The sequence below is a fragment of the Chiloscyllium plagiosum genome, unplaced genomic scaffold (genome assembly GCF_037043375.1).
Source record: "Chiloscyllium plagiosum isolate Xiang-an unplaced genomic scaffold, Cpla_swu_hap1 HiC_scaffold_18, whole genome shotgun sequence".
NCBI classification, from domain to species: domain Eukaryota; kingdom Metazoa; phylum Chordata; class Chondrichthyes; order Orectolobiformes; family Hemiscylliidae; genus Chiloscyllium; species Chiloscyllium plagiosum.
In genome coordinates this window covers 43,857,681-43,881,270 of record NW_028270156.1, presented here as the reverse complement: position 1 = coordinate 43,881,270, position 23,590 = coordinate 43,857,681, and the positions used below count along the sequence as shown (strand labels likewise).

The 23,590-nt window shown below is 41.4% G+C and overlaps 1 protein-coding gene across 6 annotated transcripts in view; it reads right to left on the bottom strand.

The window, feature by feature from the left end:
• Nucleotides 1-23,590, bottom strand: part of LOC122557816 (zinc finger protein 143-like) — a 98,707-nt gene that overhangs the window by 36,865 nt on the left and 38,252 nt on the right. For all 6 annotated transcript variants that reach the window (XM_043705895.2, XM_043705897.2, XM_043705899.2 and 3 more), the window contains 3 exons: nt 21,058-21,180; nt 16,117-16,192; nt 2,354-2,479 (listed from right to left, as the gene is read on the bottom strand). In XM_043705895.2, the coding sequence (XP_043561830.1) occupies nt 2,354-2,479; nt 16,117-16,192; nt 21,058-21,180 (325 nt within the window). The remainder of the gene's footprint in view (nt 1-2,353; nt 2,480-16,116; nt 16,193-21,057; nt 21,181-23,590) is intronic.

Below are 23,590 nucleotides of genomic sequence, written 5' to 3'. Positions count from 1 at the left end.
AAATCATCTGAACAAATTAACAGCTCTCTCTCACCTGATACTATCTCTTATCCTTCAAGTTTGTCATCAGCAGTCCCTCTTCCAATAATCAACTCTTGAGTTCAGAGTCCTTGGAAACTAATGTCCCTTTTCCAAACTTCGTTTTTGGACCAAAGCCATGTAATAGGTTATCACCTACCAAATTCGTGCTCAAATTTCCCAGAATTCACGTTTGGATCTCTCCAAAGCGGTTTCCACTTCAATATAAAGTTGCAAATGGCATCCTGACAAATTACGTAGCTATGGCCATGATGAGCCATCCCACTTAACCTTCTAAACGGCTGACAGCCTTTGACATGGCTAACCACTTTATCCTCTTCAATCATCCAGTTGGATGGGACTTCATTCACCTGATTTTATCATCTATCCAGTTGCAACTAGAGGATCAGAGAATCTCTTCCCACAACTACACTGTTACCTCTGGAATCCACAAATATCTGTCCCTGGCTTTCTCTCACCTCTTGTCCACATATTGGCTTCTACCACAATATCTGAAAGCATGGCAAGTTCCACATGGATTCAGATGACATTCAGCTCTACCCCACCATCAACCTTTTCAACTTTTCCATAGTCTCTCAATTGTCAAGACAGTTTTTCAGACATCCCCAAGATTTTCCCCAAATAAGTACTGGGAAGACTCAAGTCATTGTTTTTTGTCCCCAATGTCCACTAAGTAGTCTCTGACTCCATTCCCTTCCATTTGCAGCCTGACTGTTCTCAATTTTGGTATCTTCTTTGACGGTGATACATTTTTTACCGCACATTAACATTATTTAAACATCATCTACATAGTAAAAACAAAATAAAAGCAAATTACTGCGGATGCTGGAATCTGAAACCAAAAGAGAAAATGCTGGAAAATCTCAGCAGGTCTGTTAGAGGGTCAGTTAGACTTGAAACGTCAGCTCTTTTCTCTCCTTACAGATGCTGCCAGACCTGCTGAGATTTTCCAGTATTTTCTCTTTTGGTATCATCTACATGTTCTACTGCAGCATGGCTCAACTCCGCACTGCCTCAACTCATCTCCTGCTGTCATACTCATCCATGACTTTCTGGGCGGCACGGTGGCATAGTGGTTAGCACTGCTGCCTCACAGCGCCTGAGACCCGGGTTCAATTCCCGCCTCAGGCGACTGACTGTGTGGAGTTTGCTGTGGGCGGCACGGTGGCATAGTGGTTAGCACTGCTGCCTCACAGCGCCTGAGACCCGGGTTCAATTCCCGCCTCAGGCGACTGACTGTGTGGAGTTTGCACGTTCTCCCCGTGTCTGCGTGGGTTTCCTCCGGGTGCTCCGGTTTCCTCCCACAGTCCAAAGATGTGCAGGGTCAGGTGAATTGGCCATACTAAATTGCCCGTAGTGTTAGGTAAGGGGTAAATGTAGGGGTATGGGTGGGTTTCGCTTCGGCGGGTCGGTGTGGACTTGTTGAGCCGAAGGGCCTGTTTCCACACTGTAATCTAATCTAATCTAATCTAAGTGACTTACGTACTCAAGACTTTGCCAGATCTCACAGCTCCCATCTCACACAAACTTTAGCTCATCTGAAATTCTGTGTCACATCCAAACTCACAACAAGTGAGTCACAACACAACAAGAAAGGGACGGTCTAATCCATCCCTATCTCTGCCACCTCCACCAGGTGTCAACCTGCCAGGATCTTTGTGCTCCTTCAATTTTGGTTTCTTATTCATTCCAATTGTAACCCATCCACCATTGACATCTTTTTGATTCCTCGGCTCCAAACTCAGAAATTCCCTGTTTAAACTCCTCCATCTATCTACCTCCTTCTTCAAGACACTTTCTAAAATCTCCCTCTTTAAGCAATCTTTCAGTCACTTTTGAGAAAAACTTTGGGACATTTTACTTCATTAAAGCTATCACATAAAGGCAAATTGTTGTTAAGTTACTATGGTATCATTTAGATGAAGTGATATGTGGAAACTGCATTGATATCATTCTGTTTTCTAGGAATCAAGTAACCCAAACAGGAAAGAAAAGTAGCGGTTAGAGTTAGTGGCATGTATTTATAACGCTATAAAATATAAAGAAGATAGTTATAAAAACACAATCTATTGTATTATAGAATTACAGCTTTCAATTTCATCACTCAAGTTGCCCTGACAGCAAACAAGTATCAGATTGCAAACATTAATGTTTTTACTGAAAACCCAAGTATTTCCATAAAGGTCCACTTGAAGAAAAAGCTGGTTACCAAACAGGTTACATCAAGTTGTATTTTTAATTGAGGATGTGAGAATGAAAAAAATGAAAAATGCATTTTCTTTTAACCAGATGTAATTTATATATTCTGTTTGACCTGTGTGAGTTCGGATGTGTTTCTGCAAATCCCCTGAGGTTTTAAACGCTTTGTCACAACTTTCTTCTGGGCATCTGTATGGCTTTTCTCCTGTATGGGTTCTTGTATGGCTTTTTAATCCATATCCTGAAACAGGAACAGAAGTATTCATAGAGGAAAATACAACATTGAACAATCATGGAACTAAGCAAACAGACTTTTAATCAGATTGTAGGCAAAAACCTCAGCAAACAGATTTTTCATGCTTACTGACATTGGATGCAGTGACAATGGAGCACCATCACAAAACAAGTGGAAAGGTATGAGATTGATAATTGTTGCATTTTAGTTTAAACATTTCAAATTATACTATTTTTGTAGCTTGTACACAGTGTACCTTTATTTTAAATGCAGTATAGACACTACAATTTGATTATTCCAATCATTAAACTAAATACCGGACATGTATGGTAAACCAAAGGAATGGATAACCAAGTACTAGAAGGGTGAAAACTAACTAATAATTTCTCAAAGGAGTTGTCAGGGTGTTATGGAGTCAGTGGAAGAGTGCAAATCTGATTCCAAAGTTCAGTATTATTGGGACTGAGACCTTGGCAGATTTCAGGTTCTCCCACATTTTGGACAAAAGACTTATAATCAGACCAGATTTTGCACTGGCAAACTGGAATTATGTTTAAAGGATTCCCAAGCAACTTTGCAAAGTTTTAGTTTCTGGCTACTGTGACTCTTGAGGAGGTATTGAAAGAGACAGAGTGGCCAGAGATCACTGACCAGGAATGAGAAATAAGTGAGCAGTGCTCAACAGCAACTTACGTTTTAATGCACTCCTTCATTTCCTGACTTTGTTTTCATGCAAGCATATTTATCTTTTCTGGGAGAGGACAGCAGTGCTCCCTTTAAAACTGTTACTTACACTGCGCATTGTCCTTGGCAGGTGCATTGGTAAACCAACTACATGATGAGGTGAGTGGTGCAAAAAGTAGGCATGAAGCCTCCTGTTGGAAGATTCAAGCATCAATCCTGGGGCCTATTTTGATGCTTATTCCAAGATTGCATCCAGTTGTCTGTCTCTTAAACTATGTATAATGCCTGTTATGTCAGACACCCGCAAAACAGGGAGTCACTAATAACTGAGTAACTGAATATTGGTACAGCTGTGAATATAGTGATATTCAAGCAGGCTGCTTTGTCCTGGATGGTGTCAAGCTTCTTGTGTTGTTGAGGCTGCACTCATCCAGGCAAGAGGGGAGTATTCCATCACACTCTTGACTTGTACCTTACAGATGGTGGACAAGCTGAGGGGAATCAGGTGGTGAGTTACTCACTGCAGTATTCCAAGCCTCTGACCAGCTCTCGTAGCCACTGTGTTTATGTGGTGAGTCCAGTTGTGCATCTGATCAATGGTAGCCTCCAGGATGGACTGGGTTAACAGTTGACAGTGGGAGAAATTCAGTGATGGTAACACCATTGAATGTCAAGGGACAGTGATTAGATTGTCTCTTGTTGGTGATGGTCAGAGCCTGGCATTTGTGTGGCATGAATGTTACTTGCCACTTGTCAGCCCAAGCCCGGATATTGCCCAAATGCAACAAGATCTGGACATGGACTGCTTCAGTACCTGAGGAGTTATGAATGGTGCTGAATACTGTGCAATCATCAGCGAACATTGCATTTCTGACCTTACGATGGAGGGAAGGTCATTGATAAGGTTGAAGATGGTTGGGCCTAGGACACTATCCTGAGGAACTCCTGCAGAGATGTCCTGGAGCTGAGATGGCTGATCTCCAACAAACACAACCATCTTCCTTTGTGAATGGTAAGACTCTAACCACCAGAGAGAATTTACCACCACATTTCAATTGATTCCAGTTTTGCCAGGACTCCTGATGCCACACTCGGTCGAATGCAACCTTGATGTCAAGGGCTGTCACTCTCACCTCACCTCTGGAATTCAGCTCTTTTGTCAACGCTTGAATCAAGGCTGTAATGAGGTAACTTTACTGGTGATTGAGGGTAGACCGATGGGGCAGTAATTGGCCAAGTTGGATGTGTCCTATCTTTTACGTACAGGACATACTTGGGCAATTTTCAATATTCTTGGATAGTTGCCAGTGTTATAACTGGAACAGCTTGGCTAGGGAACCTGCAAGTTCTGGTGCATAAGTCTTTAGTAATACTGCCAGAATGTTGTCAGGGCCCATAACCTTTGGAGTATCCAGTGTCTCCAATTGTTTCTTGATATCATATAGAGTGAATAGTATTGGCTGAAGTCTAGTACCTGTAATACTGGGGACCACTAAGGCTGAAGATGGATCATCCACTCAGCACTTCTGACTGAAGATTGCTTATCTTTTGCACTGACGTGCTGGGGATGTTGGTGGAGCCTCCTCCTCGAATCTGTTGTTCAATCATCCACCACCATTCATGACTGGGTGTGGCAAAACTGCAGAGCTTAGATCAAATCCATTGGTTGTAGGACCGCTTAGCTCTATCACTTGCTGCTTATGCAGTTTGGCATGTAAGTAGTCCCGTTTATTGGCTTCACCAGATTGACACCTCATCATCAGGTATACCTGGTGCTGCTCCTGGCATGCCTTCCTGCACTCTCCATTGAACCAGGTTTGATCCCCTGACTTGATGGTAATGGTTGAGTGGGGGATATTTCAGGCCATGAGGTTATAGATTGTGCTGGAGTACATGGATGCCCAGTCTTGAGTTGCTAGATCTATTTGAAGTCTGTCTCATTTACCACGGTGACAGTGCCAGACATCACAATGGAGGTTATTCTCAGTGTGAAGACAGGACTTCGTCTACACAAGGACTGTGCAGTGGTCGCTCTTATCAATACGGTCATGGACAGATGCACCTGCAGTGGCAGATTGGTAAGTATGAGGTTAAGTATTTTTTTCTCTCTTGTTGGTTCTCTCATCCCCTGCCGCAGACCCAGTCTAACAGGTATATTCTTTTGGATCCACCCAGCTTGATCAGCAGTGCTGCTGCTAAGCCACTTTTGGTAGCAGACATTGAAATCTCCCATCCAGAAAACATTTTGTGCCCTTGCCATGCTCAGTCCTTCCTTCAACATGGAGCAGTATTGATTCATCAGCTGAGGGAGGATGTACATGGTAATCAGCAGGAGGTTTCTTTGCCCATGTTTAACTTGAAGCCATGAGACTTCATGGGGCCCGGAGTCAATTTTGATGACTGCCAGGGCAACTCCCTCCCGACTGTATACCACTGTGCCACCACCTTGGCTGGATCTGTTCTGTCAATGGGACAGGACATGTCCAAAGATGGTTATGGTGGTGTCTGGAACGTTGTCTGTAAAGTATGGCATCAGCCTTGAGGAGATGAAGTCCTGCAATCACCTTGCAAATACCCTCCATCATGTTGTGCCATTGTACTAGAAAGGTAGACTTTAAACAGATCTGGAAACTCAAGATAGCCTCGAGCACCTCATGGATATCCATCACCAACAGTAAAACTTGTAGGCTAACATAAAATGCACTGTTATGGCTTGGCATATCTCCCCATTCTACAATTAACATCAAACCACTGAGTCATCCCTAGTTCAATGAAGACTGCAGAAGGACATTCTCGGAACAAAATCGGGCACACCTAAAAATAAGGTATTAATGTAGGGAAGCTGAAAAACAGGACTAACTGCTTGCCAAAAAGGATACACAACAAGTGATAGCCAGAGGAAAGTGATTCCACAACCAACAGGTCAGAGCTAAGCTCCGTAGCCCTTTCACATCCAGCAGTGAATGATGGTCAATGAAACAAGTCACTGGTGGAGAAGATTCCAAAAATATTCCCATCCTCAATAATGAGGGAGCCCAGTACATCAGTGCTAAGGATAAGGTTGAAGTAATTACAATGAACTTCAAGGAGAAGTGCTGAGACCAGAGGTCCCTAATATCAGGTGCAATTTCTCCAGCCAATTTGATTAATTTCTGGCGATATCAAGAAATAGATGGAAGAACTGGATATTGCAAAGGCTATGAGCCCGACAACATACTCGCAATAATACTGAAGACATGTACTCTAGAATTGCTGTGCCCTTAGCCAAGTGATAATCTAACATTGACATTTAATGGCATTACCATTGCTGAATCTTCCAATATTAGCATCTTTGGGTTTACAATTAACCAGAAACTGAACTGGACTAGCCAAAACAATACAGTGGCCACAAGAGCAGAACAAACACTAAGAATCCTGCAACAAACTCATCTCCCATCTCCCTATCCACCATCTATAAGATACAAGTCAGATAATGTGATGGAACACTCTCCACTGGACTAGATGAGTACAGCTACAACACTCAAGAAGCTTGACACCATTCTGGACAAAGTACTTGCTTAACTGGCATCATATCCACAAACATTCACTCCCTCCACCACTGCTGCTCATCTTCCTAATCCATTAGCGCTACCATATGGAAGGACATAGTAAGCAGATTCTAACACTAACTCTATTGTGACAGAACAATATCACTTGCAAGTTCCCCTCTCAGCCACTCACCATCCAGACATGAAAATATATCACCATTCCTTTAGTGTTGATGGGTCAAAATCCTGGATCTTCCTTCTTAACAGTATTGTGGGTTTACACACATCAGATGAACTGCAGTGGTTCAAGAAAGCAACTTACAACTACCTTCTCAAGGGCAATTGGAGTGGGCAATAAATGCTGCCCTGCCAACAACACCCACATCCCATGAATGATTTAAAATAAACCCCTGGATACTTGCTGATGTTTATTTCTTTTCAGCTTCCTTTTCTACTTTGTTCCAATTACATTTAAATGTTTGTACTTTTTAGTTCCAGTCATGGACTATTTGCTGCATGAATGGTGACCAAACTACTGCTGTGCTTCCACTACTTTCGGTTTTTGAGGCAGGGAGATTCTTCTCACCTCTGTCCAGAATGAGCAATGCATAAATTAAAACAGCCCATTGTTCTGAACTGACCCGCAAGAAAAAAAAATCTTTTTCACGTCCACATTGTCGTAACCATTCAGGATCTTACACACTTCAATCAAGTCACTCCTCACTCTTTTAGATTCTAATGGAACAAGCCTAGCCTGTTTAACCTATCCTTCTTTCTGCCCCTCCCTTCTTGAATTGAGAGGTTATATTTATTACTTTTCAAACTAATCGAGTCTTTTCTGAATCTAGGGAATTTTGAAAAATTAGCACCAATGTGTAACTAGAAACCTCATTTAAGACCTTGGGATAAAGTCTATGTGAACCCAGAAACTTGTCAGCCCACAGTTCCATCAGTTTGCTTGACATTGCTTCCTGATTTATAATTAATGCTAGAATTTTTTTTGTATCAATGAAGATAGAAGAAAAATAATTGTTCATTTCATACCCATTTCCTTATTACCAATTATCAATGCTTCATTCTCAGTCTCTATAGGGACAACACTTACTTGCTGTATTCCTATTGACATACTTGTAGAATCTCTTGCTGTCTCTTTGTACATTCCGATGCTATCATCCTCTTATATTCTAATTTCTTCCTTCTGATTAATCTTTTAGTCATTCTCTGCTGTTCATAATATTCTGATACATCATCTGACCGCCACTTCATCTCTGTACTGTTATATTATTTTCCCTTATGTTTTATGCTTACTGCTTGAGATAGGTGTTCATTGAACACATCCATGTCAAGGATCAGTAATCCAAATTGCATCTAAACAGCCTATTAAAATAATTAGGTGATCTTTGAAACTAAATTCATGAAGAACTATACTCAAATTCTGTGTGTGTGTGTGTATATATATATATATATATATATATATATGGGTCATGCTTGTTGGGCATATGATCTGAAGTTTTTATTGGCTTTTCTGGACTGTGCGACTCTAGGTTGGGTCTTGGGCCATTGAGAGCGGCTGGTTCTCTGGTGTCTACTCAAACATGGGGCTGTTAATCAGAAACTTTGCAGATCAGTTTCTTTAATTGGCTCAACTCATCCCCGTACAAGTCAACTGGTTACTGAAGAATTTTCCTGTATTACTGTGAATTGTACTTCTATAAATCTTGACTGATGAAACCAGAGCATTCAAATCTCCTGAAGCTCAGGCTTCCCACAGCTCAAAGGTCTTGTTCAGTCCATTATCTCCTTCATTCTCACCCATCTAAGCTTGGTTGCCCCCCATCGCATTTCATCTCATTGATCCTCCAAACACAACTACACATTTTCTTGATCTCTTTACAACCACATGTGCTTTGACAATTGAGTTTTGATGTATTGCATTATTTTTTTCCCCAAACCTCACCCGGACACAAACTCTCTGTTTGAGCTGCTTGTTTATTTCAATATGTGCTAATATTCCAAATTGTTATGCAGTTGCTTTTGTACACAGTTTAAAGGGCATCGTTAATGATCCATGAGCAAGAGACTACCTGTACATACTAAATCTCTCTATTGTTCTCTCAAGAAACTGAAATTTTTAGTTAAGTGGATGTCAGTGACATAAAAAACTTAAATCTCCAAGCCAAGTTCCTGGTAACTGCCTATAGGCTGTAGATTATCTCCTGAGGGAAACTCTCCACTTAACAACTGTTGTTTTTAGCGGTTGGAACTAGCTGTCATTTTCAGTAAATTTCAATAAATGTTTGGTTTGCAGCCAACTGTTTGAGACAGCACTTCTGGAACTAATGTGGGTTTTATGTAATGGCAAATTAACAACTGAGTGAGGCCCTCTTGCAGCAGGAGGCACAGTCATTGAAATTTTTTTTATACAACTTATCATTGTGTTGAGCACAAACAGTCAGCTAATCAGATTAAATAGTTTGTCTTAGAACCAAAGAAAAGTTACAGCTCTGATAGAGGCCATTCAACCCATCATTGTGCCAACTGTGCCAACCCCCTTTATCCTTCTAAATGCCATCAGAGTCTTTTACTGCACCTTCACTCTCAGGATCATTCTTATAAACCTCCTCTGAATCCGCTCCAACGCCAGCACATCCTTCCACACAGTCAGAGCCCAAAACTGCTCACAGTATTCCAAATGCACTCTGTCTAGAGCCTTACACAGTCTCAATGGTGCATTTCTACTCTTGTACTCTAGCCCTCTTAAAATGACTGCTAATATTGCACTTGTCTTCCTAAGTGCCAAATGAACTTCCATGTTACCCTTATAAGAATCCTGAACTGGAACTCTCTGCTTCATATTTCTGAACACTTACCCCATTTAGAGAATAGTCTATGCTTCTATTCTTCCTACCAAAGTCACACTTTCCTGTCATGTGTTTTATCTGGCACTTCTTTGTCCACTCTCCTAACCGGTCTAATTCTTTCTGCAGCCTCCCCACCTTGTCAACCCTATCTGTCCTCCACCTACCTTTGTGTCATCTACTAATTTAGCAACAATGCCCTCAGTTCCTTCATCCAAATCATAAACACTGACTCCTGTGGAACTCCACTTGTCATCAGATGCATCTGATAAAGGTCTCTTTATCTCCACTCTCTGCCTTCTGCCAGTCAGCCAATCCTCTATGTCAATCTTCTATCCTCAAAACTTGGCCCAGACATAATGGATTCCTATCTTATTTAGCAGCCTTCTGTGTGGTACCTTGTCAAAACGCCTTCTGGAAATCCAAACAGATTACAACCACTAGCTCTTTTTTGTCTAACTTGCTCATTATTTCTTCAAAGAATTCTAACAGGTTTGTCAGACATGACCTCCCATTGGTGAAATCATGCTAACTCAGCCCTATTTTACCATGCACTTCCAAGTACGCAGCAAACTCATTCTCAATAATGGATTCTAAAACCTTAGTAATTAACAAAGTCAGGCTAACCAGCCTATAGTTTCCCATCTTCTGCCTCCCTCCCTTCCTTGTACACAGGGTTGCTACATCAGCCATTTTCAAGTCCTCTGGGACCCTTCCTGATTCCACTAATTCTGAAAGATTACCACTAATGCCTCTACAATTGCCTCAGCTATCCCTGTCAGAACTCAGTAGTCCATCTGGTCTAGGGTGATTTATCCACGTTCAGACCTTTCAGATTCCCCAGCATCTTCTCCTTAGCGACGGTCACTACACTCACCTCTGCCGTCTGACTATCTTGAAGTTCTGGTATGCTGCTGGTGTCTTCCAGATTGAACAATGAATGAAAGTACCTAATCAGATCGTCTGTCATTTCTTTGTTCCCGATTACAAATTCTCCAACCTCATTTTCTAGCAGCCCAATGCCCGCTCTGACCTCCCTCTTAACTTTTATATCTAAAAAACACCTCTTACAATCTTATTTCATATTACTAGCTATTCTACCCCCTTATTGCTTTATTAGCTATCCTCTTTCGGTTTTTAATAAGACTTCACAATCCTCTTACTTCCCACTAATCTTCACAACATTGTGTGCTTTTACTTTTGCTTTATGCTGTCCCCGACTTCCTTTGTCAGCCATGGTTGCCTCATCCTGCCTTACTTCTTCTTCCTCGAGATGAATTTCTGCTATGCCTCCCAAATTATTCCCCGAAACTCCTGCATTACGCCTCCATCTTCCCTGCTCAGCTCCCCTTCCAATCAACTCCACCTTTGTATTTACCTCACTCAATTGCAACATCAGATTCCAGCTTCCCACTCACAAACTGCAGGGTGAACTCTATCATATTATGGTCACTGGGCCTAGGAACTCCTTCACCTTAAGCTCCTGAATTACATCTGCCTCATTACACATCACCAAATCCAGAATTGCCTATCCCCTTGTGGGCTCTACCACAAACTGCTTAAAAAAAAACCACTCTCGTTGACATTCCATGACTTCAGTTTCTTGTGATATGCTACCAACCTGATTTTCCCAATTCGTCTGCATATTGAACTCCCCCATGATTATTGTTATTGTGCCTTTTTATCTTCTAATTTATTTTCTTCCCACATCTTGACTACTGCTTATGTACGAAGCCTGTACATAATTCCCATTAAGATATTTTTTCCTTCACAGTTCCTCAACTCTACCCACACAGATTCTACATCTTCCAATTCTATGGCACTTCATTCTGTGAATTTAATTTCATTTCTTACTAATAAAACAACCCCACTCCCTCTGCCATCTGCCTGTCTTTTCGATCGAATGCATATCCTTGAATCTTTAGTTCGCAGCCCTGTTTCCCTTGCAGGTTTGTCTCTCTGATACCCATAACATTGCACTGGTTAAAATGGGCAGGTACAACAAGCTCATTTATTTTATTTTTTACTGCATGCATTTAAGTACAACACCCTCAGACCTGCACTGACTGCACCCTTCTCATACCTGTTCCCTTAGCTGATGTGCCTGAAGTTACATACCTGACCCTGTCCATACTGTCTGTCCTATTATTTGTTATGTACTTTATATTATGAGCTAGCTTAGTTATTTTGTAGGTCACCATTCTTCTTCCTTGAGATGAATTTCTGCTATACCTCCCAAATTATTCCCAGAAACTCCTGCATTACCCCTCCATCTTCCCTGCTCAGCTCCCTTTGCAATCCCCTATTAGGTCACCCTTCAGCCTCCTCTGTTGTAAGGAAAACAACCCTAGCATTTTTCCTCCTACTTGCAATTTTCAAGCCTGAGCAAAATTCTTGTAATGTCCTCTATACTCTCTCAACAACAACGATGTCCTCCTTGCAATGTAGCAACCAGTAAAGCGTATTCAAAATTTCAGCTATAGCCGAACTAGCGTCTTATATAGATGCAGTATTAGATCTCTACTTTGGTGCTCAATACCGTGCCCAATGAAGGAAGGCCTTCTTTATCTTCCTGTCTAGCTGCCTTCGAGAACTTGAAGGCACATATTCCAAGGTCTCTTACTTCCTCTAATCGTCTCAAAACTTTCCTGTTTATGGTGTATTTCCTTACTTTGTATGTTCTTCCCAAATGAAAATATTGCATTTCTCCAGAATTAATTCTGTTTGCCAATTTTCCACCTACTCAACCAAAACATTGATATTTTGTAAAGTAGTTTATTTACATAAAATGTACAGTTATGTTAAATATAAATCCGTATCTGTAAAATAATTGAAGAATATCCAATTTGACAACAGTATATGGACCAGGACAGATGTATTTGGATATGTAACATTGGAAATGAGATTGGTATACTTCAAGAAACAGTGAGAAATGTAAATACTTAAAAATAGAACTCATAGCAGTAGCAGGTACTGGGACCGCAGTTGTGAATCAGATGATAAAATTTTTAAAAATATTTATTCATTTGTGGAATGTGGGTGTCGCTGCTGGTCAGCATTTATTGCCTGTCCCTAGTTACCCTTGAGAAGGTGGTGGTGAACTTCTTTCTTGAACCGCTGCAGTCCACCTGTTGTGGAATGATCCACAATACCATGAGGGAGGGAATTCCAGGATTTTGACCCAGCGACAGTAAAGGAATGGTGATATATTTCCAAGGATGAGGAGTGGTTTGGAGGGGAAATTGAAGGTGGTGGTGTTCCCATATATCTGCTGTGCTTGTCCTTCTAGATGGAAGAGATCATGGGATTTGAAGCTGCTATCTGAGGATCTTTGGTATATTCCTGCAGTGTATCTTGTAGATAGTACTCACTGCTGCTGAGTGTCAGTGGTGGAGGGAGTGCATGCTTGTGAATGTAGTGCCACTCAAGCAAGCTGTTTTGGCCTGGATGGTGTCAAGCTTCTGGTGTGCAGTTGGGGTTGCACTCATCCAGGTAAGTGTGGGGTATTCCATCACACTCGTGCCTTGTAAATGGTGGACAGTCTTTGGGGAGTCAGAAGGTGTATTACTCAACACAATATTCCAAGCCTCTGACCTGGTGTTATGTGGTGAGGTCTAGTTGAGTTTTTGGTCAATTATAACTCCCAGAATGTTGACAGTAGGGGATTCAGTGATGGCAAAACCATTGAAAAATAAGGGGTGGTGCTAAGATTGCCTCTTACTGGTGACGTTCATAGCCTGGTATTTATGTGGCATGAATGTTACTTGCTACTAGTCAGCCTAAACCTCGATATTGTCCAGATCTTGTGCATTTTGGCATGGACTGCATCAGTATTTGAGCAGCTGGGGCTGAACACAGTTTAATCATCGGCGACCATCCCCACTTCTGACCTTATGATGGAGGGAAGGTCACTGATGAAGTAACTTAAGCTGGTTGGGCCGAGGACACTTCCCTGAGGAACTCCTGCAGAGATATCCTGGAGCTGAGATGACTGACCTCCAACAACCATAACCATCTTCCTGTGTGTAAGCTATGACTCTAACCATCAGAGTGTTTGACCCCTGATAACCATTAATTTCAGTTTTGCTAAGGCTCCTTGATGTTGATCGAATGTGACCTTGATGTCAAGGGCTGTCACTCTCCCCTCACCTCTGAAAATTAGCTCTTTTGTTGACGTTTGAATCAAGGCTGTAACGAGGTCAGGAGCTAAGTGATCCTGGCGGAACCAAAACTGAGGGACACAGAGCAAATTATTGCTGAGCAGTTGCTGCTTGATAGCACTGTTGATGTCACATTCCAACACTTTAATGATGATTGAGAGAAGACTGATGGAGCAGTAATTGGCCAGGTTGGATTTGTTCCTGCTTTTTAAGTCCAAGACGTTCTCGGACAATTTTCTATATTCTCGGGTAGATGCTGGTGTTGTAATCATATGGAATAGCTTGGCAAGGGGAGCGGGCAGGTTCTGGAGCACAGGTCTTCAGTACTATTGCCAGAATATTGTCAGGACCTGTATTGAGTGTGTCCAACTGCTTCTTGATATCACATTGAGTTGGTTGAAGACTAGTATCTATAATGCTGAGGACCAATGGAGGAGGCAGAGATGGATCATCCACTCAGCACTTCTGGCTGAAGATTGCTGCAAAGGCTTCAGCCTTAATTTTTGCACTGATGCACTGGGCTCTTCAATCATTAAGGATAAGGATATTAGTGGAGCTTCCTCCTCCAATGGGTTGTTTCATCATCCACCATTCACGGCTGGATGTGGCAAAACTGCAGTGCTTCGATCAGATCCATTGGTTGCGAGATTGCTTAGCTCTGTCTATCACTTGCTGCTTATGCTGTTTGACATGCAAGTAGTCCCATTTCGTTGGCTTCACCAGGTTGACACCTAATCATTAAGGATGCATGGTGCTTCTCCTGGCATGCCCTCCTGTACTCTCCATTGAAGCAGGGTTGATTCTCTGGCTTTTTGGCAATGGTTGAGTGAAGGATATGCTGGGCCATGAGGTTACTAATTGTGCTGGAGTACAATTCTGCTGTTGTTGATGGCCCACAGTGCCTCATGGATGCCCAGTCTTGAGTTACGAGATCCATTTGAAGTCTGTCCCATTTAGCACAGTGATACTGCCATACAACATGATGGAAGTTATTCTCATCTCCACAAGGACTGAGAGTTGGTCACTCTTACAAATTCGGTCATGGACACATGCACCTGCAACTGGCAGATTGGTAAGGAAGAGGTCAAGTATGTTTTCTCTCTTGTTGGTTCCCTCACCACCTGCCGCAGACCAAGTCTAGCAACTAAGCCCTTTAGGATCTGCTCAGTTTAAATCAGTAGTGCTGCTGCCAAACCACCCTTGGTTATGGAAATTGAAATCTCCCACCCAGAGTTACTTTGTGCCCTTTCCATGCTCAATGTGTTCTTCAACATGGAGAAGTACTGATTCATCAGCTGTGAGAGGACAGTACGTGGTAATCAGTAGGAAGTTTCCTTGCCCATGTTTAACTAGAAGCCAGGAGTCTTCATGGGCTGCGGAGTCAATGCTGAAGACTCCCACGGCAACTCCCTCCTGGCTGTATACCACTGTGTCACCACTTCAGCTGGGTCTGTCCTGCCAGTAGGATAGGACATATGCAGGGATGGTGACAGTAATGTCTGAGATATTGTATGATTCCATGAGTATAACAATGTCAAGCTGTTGTTGAACTGGTTTGTGAGACAGCTCTCCCAATTTTGGCACTAGCCCCAGATGTTAGTAAGGAGAGCTTTGCAGGGTCAACTGGGCTGTTTCTGCTGTTGTCTTTTCCAATGCCTAGGTCGATGCCAGGTGATTCGTCTAGTTTCATTTCTTTGAGACTTTGTAGAGATGGGTACAACTGAATGGTTTGCTGTGCCATTTCAGAGGGCAATTGAGAGTCAACTACATTACTGTGGGTCTGGAGTCACACATAGGCCAGACCAGGCGAGGATGGTAGATTTTGTTCCCTGAAGGACATTAATGAACAGATGGGTTTTTCTGACAATTGACAATGATTTCATGGTCATCAGTAGCTTCTTAAGTCCAAGCTTTTTTTAAACTCAATTCAAATTGCATTTCAGTCTGACGTGGCAGATCTTATTCCTACCTTTTAGCATGAAAATAATCTCAACACTAATATGACAACTTAACGCCCATTAAACTACATAGTAACCTTTGAGATTTTTAAAAGAACTTTGATAGTTATCATATAAAAGGGACAATATTCAAAATATGGCCTGATGCTGGTCTGACACAAAGTAACGACTCTTCTTATTTTTATACACTGCTCTATGCCAGTGAATCCCAACACATATTTTCTCTTTAAGTGGCATTTAAGCAATAGTCATAGACTTTTGATAACTTCTACATTACAACGTCCAAGTCCTTACCCTACTCACTACACAGGCATACATGTTGTACTCATTGGGTATACGGTGAGTGAACAGTGGTAATATTGTGATGGGCCAAATGTCCTCCCACTTTGCTAATATTTTCTAATATTAAATATTTTATATTCACATAATAAAGAATGAAGTTGCATCAAACAGTACCTGTAGCAAAAGCTTTTCCACAGCTTGGATATTCACACCTATACGGGCGATCCCCCGTATGTGCCCGCTCATGTACCTGTGACCAGACAATAAAATTGAAATGGGTTAAAAATGTCAAAATAAGTCAACATCAATCTGAATGGTACGCCAGCATGAGTTCTCATTTATACAGTTTTGGTTTTATTCATACAACTGAAAGATTTTGGGTCTGGTATGTTGTTAGAATGTTCCTTCTAAATTTCACACATATTGTATCACTCTTCAAAATGTACTGACTTCTAATATTCACAGAATGTTGACAACTTTTTGACATATCATGCAAGAAATCAGTCTTCTTTCCTATGGATATTTCACCGCAGTTTCCCATTTCTTTCTAATCTTATCCTCATCATCATCAGCCATAAAAAGGCATTTAGGTAGTCAGTGTGAGGGTGGGATGTCAAATTCAATTTACAATATCCAGTAAGAACCATGTCAGCTAATTTCAGTCAAGAGTCATGTGATTTTGGGTAACAGTGAGTTAAAATCTCACCCTATGACGACACTTCTGGCCTTTTTTATTGTCCAGTAACTCTTATGTATGCATACGCAGACACTATGAATATTGACTATTAAGATTCAAACAAATTCCAATTAATTGAGGTTCTCTAGGGGCAGCACGGTGGCTCAGTGGTTAGCACTGCTGCCTCACAGCGCCAGGGACCCGGGTTCGATTCCAACCTTGGACGACTGTCTGTGTGCAGTTTGCACATTCTACCTCTGTCTGCGTGGGTTTCCTCTGGGTGCTCCGGTTTCCTCCCACAGTCCAAAGATGTGCAGGTTAGGTGAATTGGTCATGCTAAATTGCCCATAGAGTTAGGTGCATTAGTTAGGGGGAAATGAGTCTGGGTGCGATACTGTTTGGACGGTCGGTGTGGACTAGTTGGGCCGAAGGGCCCATTTCCACACTGTAGGGAATCTAATCTAATCTAAAGTCAGTGTCATGGGACTGCACTGTTGTAAAGTACCAATTAAAACAACTGTGTGGTAAGAAAGCATTCTACACCATACTAAAGGAGCTGGGTGACATAACAGCACTCTTCCTAGCCTCACTCTTTATACACATCTGCTTCGAGTTTCCCTATTATACTACAGCTGAGTAGCTAATCACATAGGAAGCTGTGGGTGTGAAACTATTTCTAACTATCCCATGAGGCACACTTGAATGGTATTCCTGTGGTGCTCTGCACAGATGAAATAAGCATCCTGACACATTTAACAGGGGCATAAAATGACGACTGCAAACTATAGGAGTAAATCAATGTCCAAAACTAGCATAAAATTCTGCATGCAGTATAAATTTAATGTGATGTCTCATTGTACAAAGCTTGTTCTCTTTGGCATACAATAAAGTCAAATAATTCACCAAAGAAATATGTGACTGCTCTTCAGTACAAGGCGCTTATTTGTGTCACTTTACGATAATGTGATTGTTTATCTATGCAAATAGCACTCTGCACCAGAGTTCAAAGCGAAGCAGGGAATTCTTCTATTTTCTTGATACTGTTCCTTTTCTAACTGCCACATCAAAAAGCAGTTGACCAGTTAATCATTTAGTTTCTGTCTGTGGAACTTAATTGTGTGCAAATTACTTGATCATGAAGAGTGCAGATTGAAAGCAGAATGATCAGATTGACAAGTGGGAGGACTTGCTTTTCGTAAAGAAAGTTTTCACCTTCCAGTATTTGGCTCTTCCTTCAGTGCAGAGGGAACTGAATGATATTTAACAGGTAAGTTCTTCTACTTAAAATAAATAGTCTGTAACGTTAAGATTAGATTACATTAGAGTGTGGAAACAGGCCCTTCGGCCCAACAAGTCCACACCGACCCGCCGAAGCGAAACCCACCCCATGCCCCTACATTTACCCTTTACCTAACACTACGGGCAATTTAGCATGGCTAATTCACCTGACCTGCACATTTTTGGACTGTGGGAGGAAACCGGAGCACCCGGAGGAAACCCACGCAGACACGGGGAGAACGTGCAAACTCCACACAGTCAGTCGCCTGAGGCGGGAATTGAACCCGGGTCTCCGGCGCTGTGAGGCAGCAGTGCTAACCACTGTGCCACCGTGCCGCCCACTGATATGGCAGGGCAGATCGGCAGAGTGGAATGGACAGTCTGTGGCATGTATCTGACACAAACAAACCTGCAGGAATTGTCAGTAGCTGCATAAACCTAAATTCCACATTTCGTAACACAGGTGGCAGCTGGAATCATCATGGTGCATTTATGAGCTTCAGATCTGCTTGAATAGTAATCTTTGGGAGGTAATCATACCACAGGTTAGGAATATTGCAGACAGATGGGGAATGGATGACCGCAAGCCCTCTAAGCGAATCAGGAAGGAACTGCAGGGGTCACAAGAAAGAATCTTGCTTACTAATCAGTTTTCTGTTTTGGATACTTGTTAAGGTGTTGGCTCCTCTGAGGAGTTCAGTTACACCAAGTCAATGGCCCCACAGATGGTTTAGCTGCACAAATAGTGTGTTTTTTTAGCATCTTACCTCAGCCACTAGGTGCTGTGTTTTTTTTTGTTTTTAGCAACAATTCTGCATTTAACTTTTAATGATTTTTTGAAAGTTCATTCCAGTGGGTCATGGATGTCACAGACTAGGCAACATTTATTGATCGTTCTTGGTTACCCAAGTGAAGATGGTGATGAGCTGCCTTCTTGAACTGTTACAGTCCACATCAGTAGGTTAACCCATAATCCCCTTAAGAAGAGAATTCCAGGATTGTGGCCCCACAATAGTGAAGGAACATCAATATATTTCCAAGGCAGGATGATGAGTAGTTTGATGGGGAACTTGCAGATGGGTGGTATTCCCATGTATCTGCTGCCCTTGGCCTTCTAGGTGGAACTGGCCTTTGGTTTGGATGATGCTGTCTAAGGATCTCTGGTGAATATTTAGTCCACACTGCTGCTACTGGGCATTGGTGGTGGAGGGAGTGGATGCTTGTAGATGTGGTGTCAATCAAGCAGGCTGTTATGTCCCAGATAGTGTCAGGTTTCTTGAGTGTTTGGAGCTGTACGCATCTATGCCAGTGGACAGTATTCTGCCACATTCCTGACTTGTGCCTTGTGGATGTAGACAGGCTTTGGAGAGTCAAGTGGTGAGTTACTCACTGCAGTATTTCTAACCTCTCACTTGCTCTTGTAACCACTGTGTTGACATTGTACAATCATCAGCGAACATCCCCACTTTTGACCTTATGATGTAGGAAAGGTCACTAATGCAGCAACTCCACTAGCTCAGATGAGAGGGAAAGACAGAAAGAAAGGTGATAATTTGACGTCAGTCATAGGAAGATTACTCCACTAATGATAGACTCCATCATGAAAGACTAGGCAACTGGACATTTAGCAAATAATGGTGAAATTGGGTGGAGTAAACATGAATTCATGGAAGTGAAGTTATATTTGACAAACCTGTGGAATTTACGGTGGATGTCATTTGTAGCACAGATAAAGGAGAACCAACGGACTTTCAGAAGATTTTTGATAAGCTTCCACACAAGAGGCTAGTAAATAACATTAGAATGCATGGGATTGAAGCGATTATACCAGTACAGATTGAGAATTGGTTAATAGACAGAGAGTAGGAATGAACACATTATTTTCAAGTTAGTAGGCTGTGATCATTGGAATACCACAAGGGTCAGCGCTGTGAGCACAGGTGTTCACAAATCATTTGGATAACCTTAATGCAGAAACCAGTTCAGTATTTCCAGATTTACTGATGATGCAGAATTAGATTGGAATACAAGTTATGAGGAAGATGTCAAAGGCAAGAACGGCACTTGAGCAGGCTAAGTCAATGGACAAGCACATAGCTGACGAAAAATAAAGTAAGTGTAATGGCATTCATTTTGGTAGAAAACACAGAAAAACAGAATATTTCTTAAATGATGTGAGGTTGGCAAATGCTAGTGTACAAGGGACGTGGGTGTTCTTGCACATGAGTATGTGAAAGTGAGGATGCACTTGCAATCATCAAGAGGGAGGGTAAATGGTATGCTTGCCTTCATTGCAAACGTATTTGAGTGCAGAAATAAAGATGTCTTACTGTAGCTGTATAAACCCTTGATGAGGCAGCACCAGGAGTAATGGGTACAACTTTGGTTTCTTTATCGATATACTTCAGGATTGATATACTTCAGGTTTCATACAGGGAGTACAATGGAAACCCCTGAAATGTTGGGATCGTTTTAAAAGGAGAGATTAAGGAAATGGTACATGTGTTCATTCAAGTTTTTAAGAATGAGAAGTGATCTCATTGAAACTTACAAAATCTTTACAAGGCATGACAGATAGGACGTCTCTCCTGGCTAGTGAGTCGAGAAGCAGGGTACTTAATCTCAGAAGAAGGGGTAAGCCATTTAACATTGATATGAGAATAAATTTCTTCACTCAGAAAAATATGAATCTTTGGAATTATCGACCCGCAAGGCTTTCAAAGCTCAATCATTGATCATGAAATGATAAAAATTGATAGACCTCTGGAGACTAATGCTATTAAGCAATATGGTGATGGTGCAGGCAAGTGGCATTGCAGTATATGATCAGCCATGATCTAAGTGAATGGCACAGCAGGTTCAACAGGCTAACTTCCTACTGAACATTTGTTTGCATCTCAGCTATGCTTCAGAATCTCCCAAGAACATAAAACATCATTAGGCAATTGCCATTCTGATGGAAGTTCACCAACCTGAAATGTTTACTCTGTATCTCTTCACAGATGCTTCCAGATCTGCTAAGTATTTCTAGCATGTTTTATTTTTACTGTTTTTCAGGTTTCCAGAACCCCCAGAATTTTTTTTCAATTTAAGTAACCGACAAATCTTTTCAATTTTTTAAAGCAACGTTTGAAGTTAGTCAATGTACTTTTGAACTATACCTTGAGATGATGAGCAGTAGTGTACAGTCTTCCACAACCCTCATATTCACAACGAAAAGCCTTTTCTCCCAGCTGTTGAGCCTTGGCACTCACTCGTGCAGTTACATGGCCCTGAAGAACAATCTTGGGAAAAAGAACAAGTATGAATAAGTAACTAACTTTCTGCTGAATATTATACTAGTCTAATTTGTTCATTCCTTACATACAAAACATCCACAATTCATTGACTTGAACTCCACCATCCGAAATGAACTGATAATTCGTTAGGTTACATTTTGTAATGACGAGGCCAAGATTTCACCAAAGTGTGCCACAAAAATGGGTATTGGATCCACTGCTTTTTGTCATTTATATAAGTGACTTGGATGTGAACATAGGAGGTACGGTTAGTATGCTTGTAAAATTGGAGGTGTAGTGGACAGCAAAGAAGGTTACCTCATAACACAACGGGATCTTGATCAGATGGGCCAATGAGCTGAGGAATGGCAGATGGAATTTAGTTTAGATAAATGTGAGGTGCTGCATTTTGGAAAGGCAAATCAAGCAGGACTTATAAACTTAATAGCAATGTCCTGAGGAGTGTTGCTGAACAAAGAGACCTTGGAGTGCAGGTTCATAGTTCCTTGAAAGTAGACAGGATAGCGAAGGTGTTTGGCAAGCTTGCTTTTATTGGTCAGTGCATTGAGCGTAGGAGTTGGGAAGTCATGTTGCAGCTGTTCAGGACATTGGTTAGACAACGTTTGAAATATTGTGTGCAATTCTGGTCTCCCTGCTATAGGAAGAATGTTGTAAAACATTCTAAAACTAGAGGGCAAGAGGGAAAGATTTAAAAGGGACCGAAGGGGCAACGTTTTCACACAGAGGGTGGCATGTGTATGGAATGAGTTGCCAGAGGAAGTGGTGGAGGCTGGTACAATTACAACATTTAAAAAGCATCTGGATGGGTATATGAATAGGGAAGGTTTAGAGGGATATGGGCCAAATGCTGACAAATGGGATTAGATTTATCTAGGATATCTGCTCAGCATGGACAAGTTATAGCGAAGGGTCGGTTTTCATACTGTACATCTCTATGACTCTATCAATACTAAATACTGTAATGTGTGTCAAATCCTTCTAATCTTTACTTATTCCTCATAAATTTAGGCAAACCACTATTAATAAAATAAAAACACTGTGTTTTGCTTTTACATCACTATTAATGGACAAATTCGTACTTCAACATCTTTTCAAACAAGACTCGCCCCTTTTAACTTTTTCTAATATTGACAAAATTCAATGGAAGTTCATCCGATCCTGATGCTTCTCCCTGATGCACAATATCTGGTTTGCCCAAATCAGCTGTTAAAACTCTTCAATCCAAGTATCTATTATCATCTCAAATTGGAGTAAAAGAATTTTATTACATTCTCATAATCCCTCCTTCTTGCTTCAAACATATAAAAAAAATTAGAGGGGAAATAAAGCATTTGGTTTGTCAAGTTTGTCTCATCCAGACATGTTGCAATGAAGGCCATGACCATAACACACTGTATCCAACAGCAGCTCAGTAAGCTGAGAAAATCAAATACAAACTTTTGAAACACCATATCGATTCAGAGAGAAAAGAAATTCTGGGTAATTCTTCTCAGATTCCCATTCCTGAAAATTCCAGGAGGAACTCCAATACAGTAGTACCATGATTTTAAGGGGCTCCTTTTGCAGCGACACTTTCATTACACAATGCAATCACTTTGTATTATATTTGTGTAATGTGATATTTGTGGAATTTGGACTCACACAGAAACAAAATTAGAAGAATTCATCAACATTCTCAATAATTATCACTGTTCCATTAAACTTAAAGCCACACACACAAGGTGTACATTAACTTTCTTGACACGTCAGTATTTAACTAGGGACAATCCAACAAATGCTTTCTTTAAAATAAAAGAAATCTGACAGACACTTCTACATAGAAAAGCCATCACCTTAAATATGCTTGCCATAGACTGGTATGGCTGCAGCTAAACAGTTGTATTTTTTGTCTCTAACACAGTCACTGTGTCTCAACTAATTCATTGCTTAGACATATGGTAGCACAAACCTTTACAAAACTGTTCAATATTAATTGTACAATTTACACAGTGCTCATTGCAACAGCATTCACATCATTTTCAGCCGTGTAGTAGATCTTGAACTCCTGCAGTTTTAATTGAGAGACTCCACATGAAATTGCAAAGAATTCATTAACTCAGTTTGCCTTTTCCAAATTTACTGAGAATTCTTCTGATGAGTGGTATAAAACTCTATCCTTCCCATGAGAACCACTCTTTCCTTTTTCATACCCTTAACACCTTTGGTATCTTTCCATCCTATGTCGCCCCTTGCTCCTATACTGTGCAGCTCTTTTCTCATCACTTGGCAGCCTCACTTCCTCTCCAGCCTCAGGCATGGCTTCACTGACCTCACTTCCAGGACCCCAGCCCCTAGCTTTGCTCACTTCTTCCCACCCTCCCCTTGACTGGATGCTGCCATGCACCTTGCTGTTCCT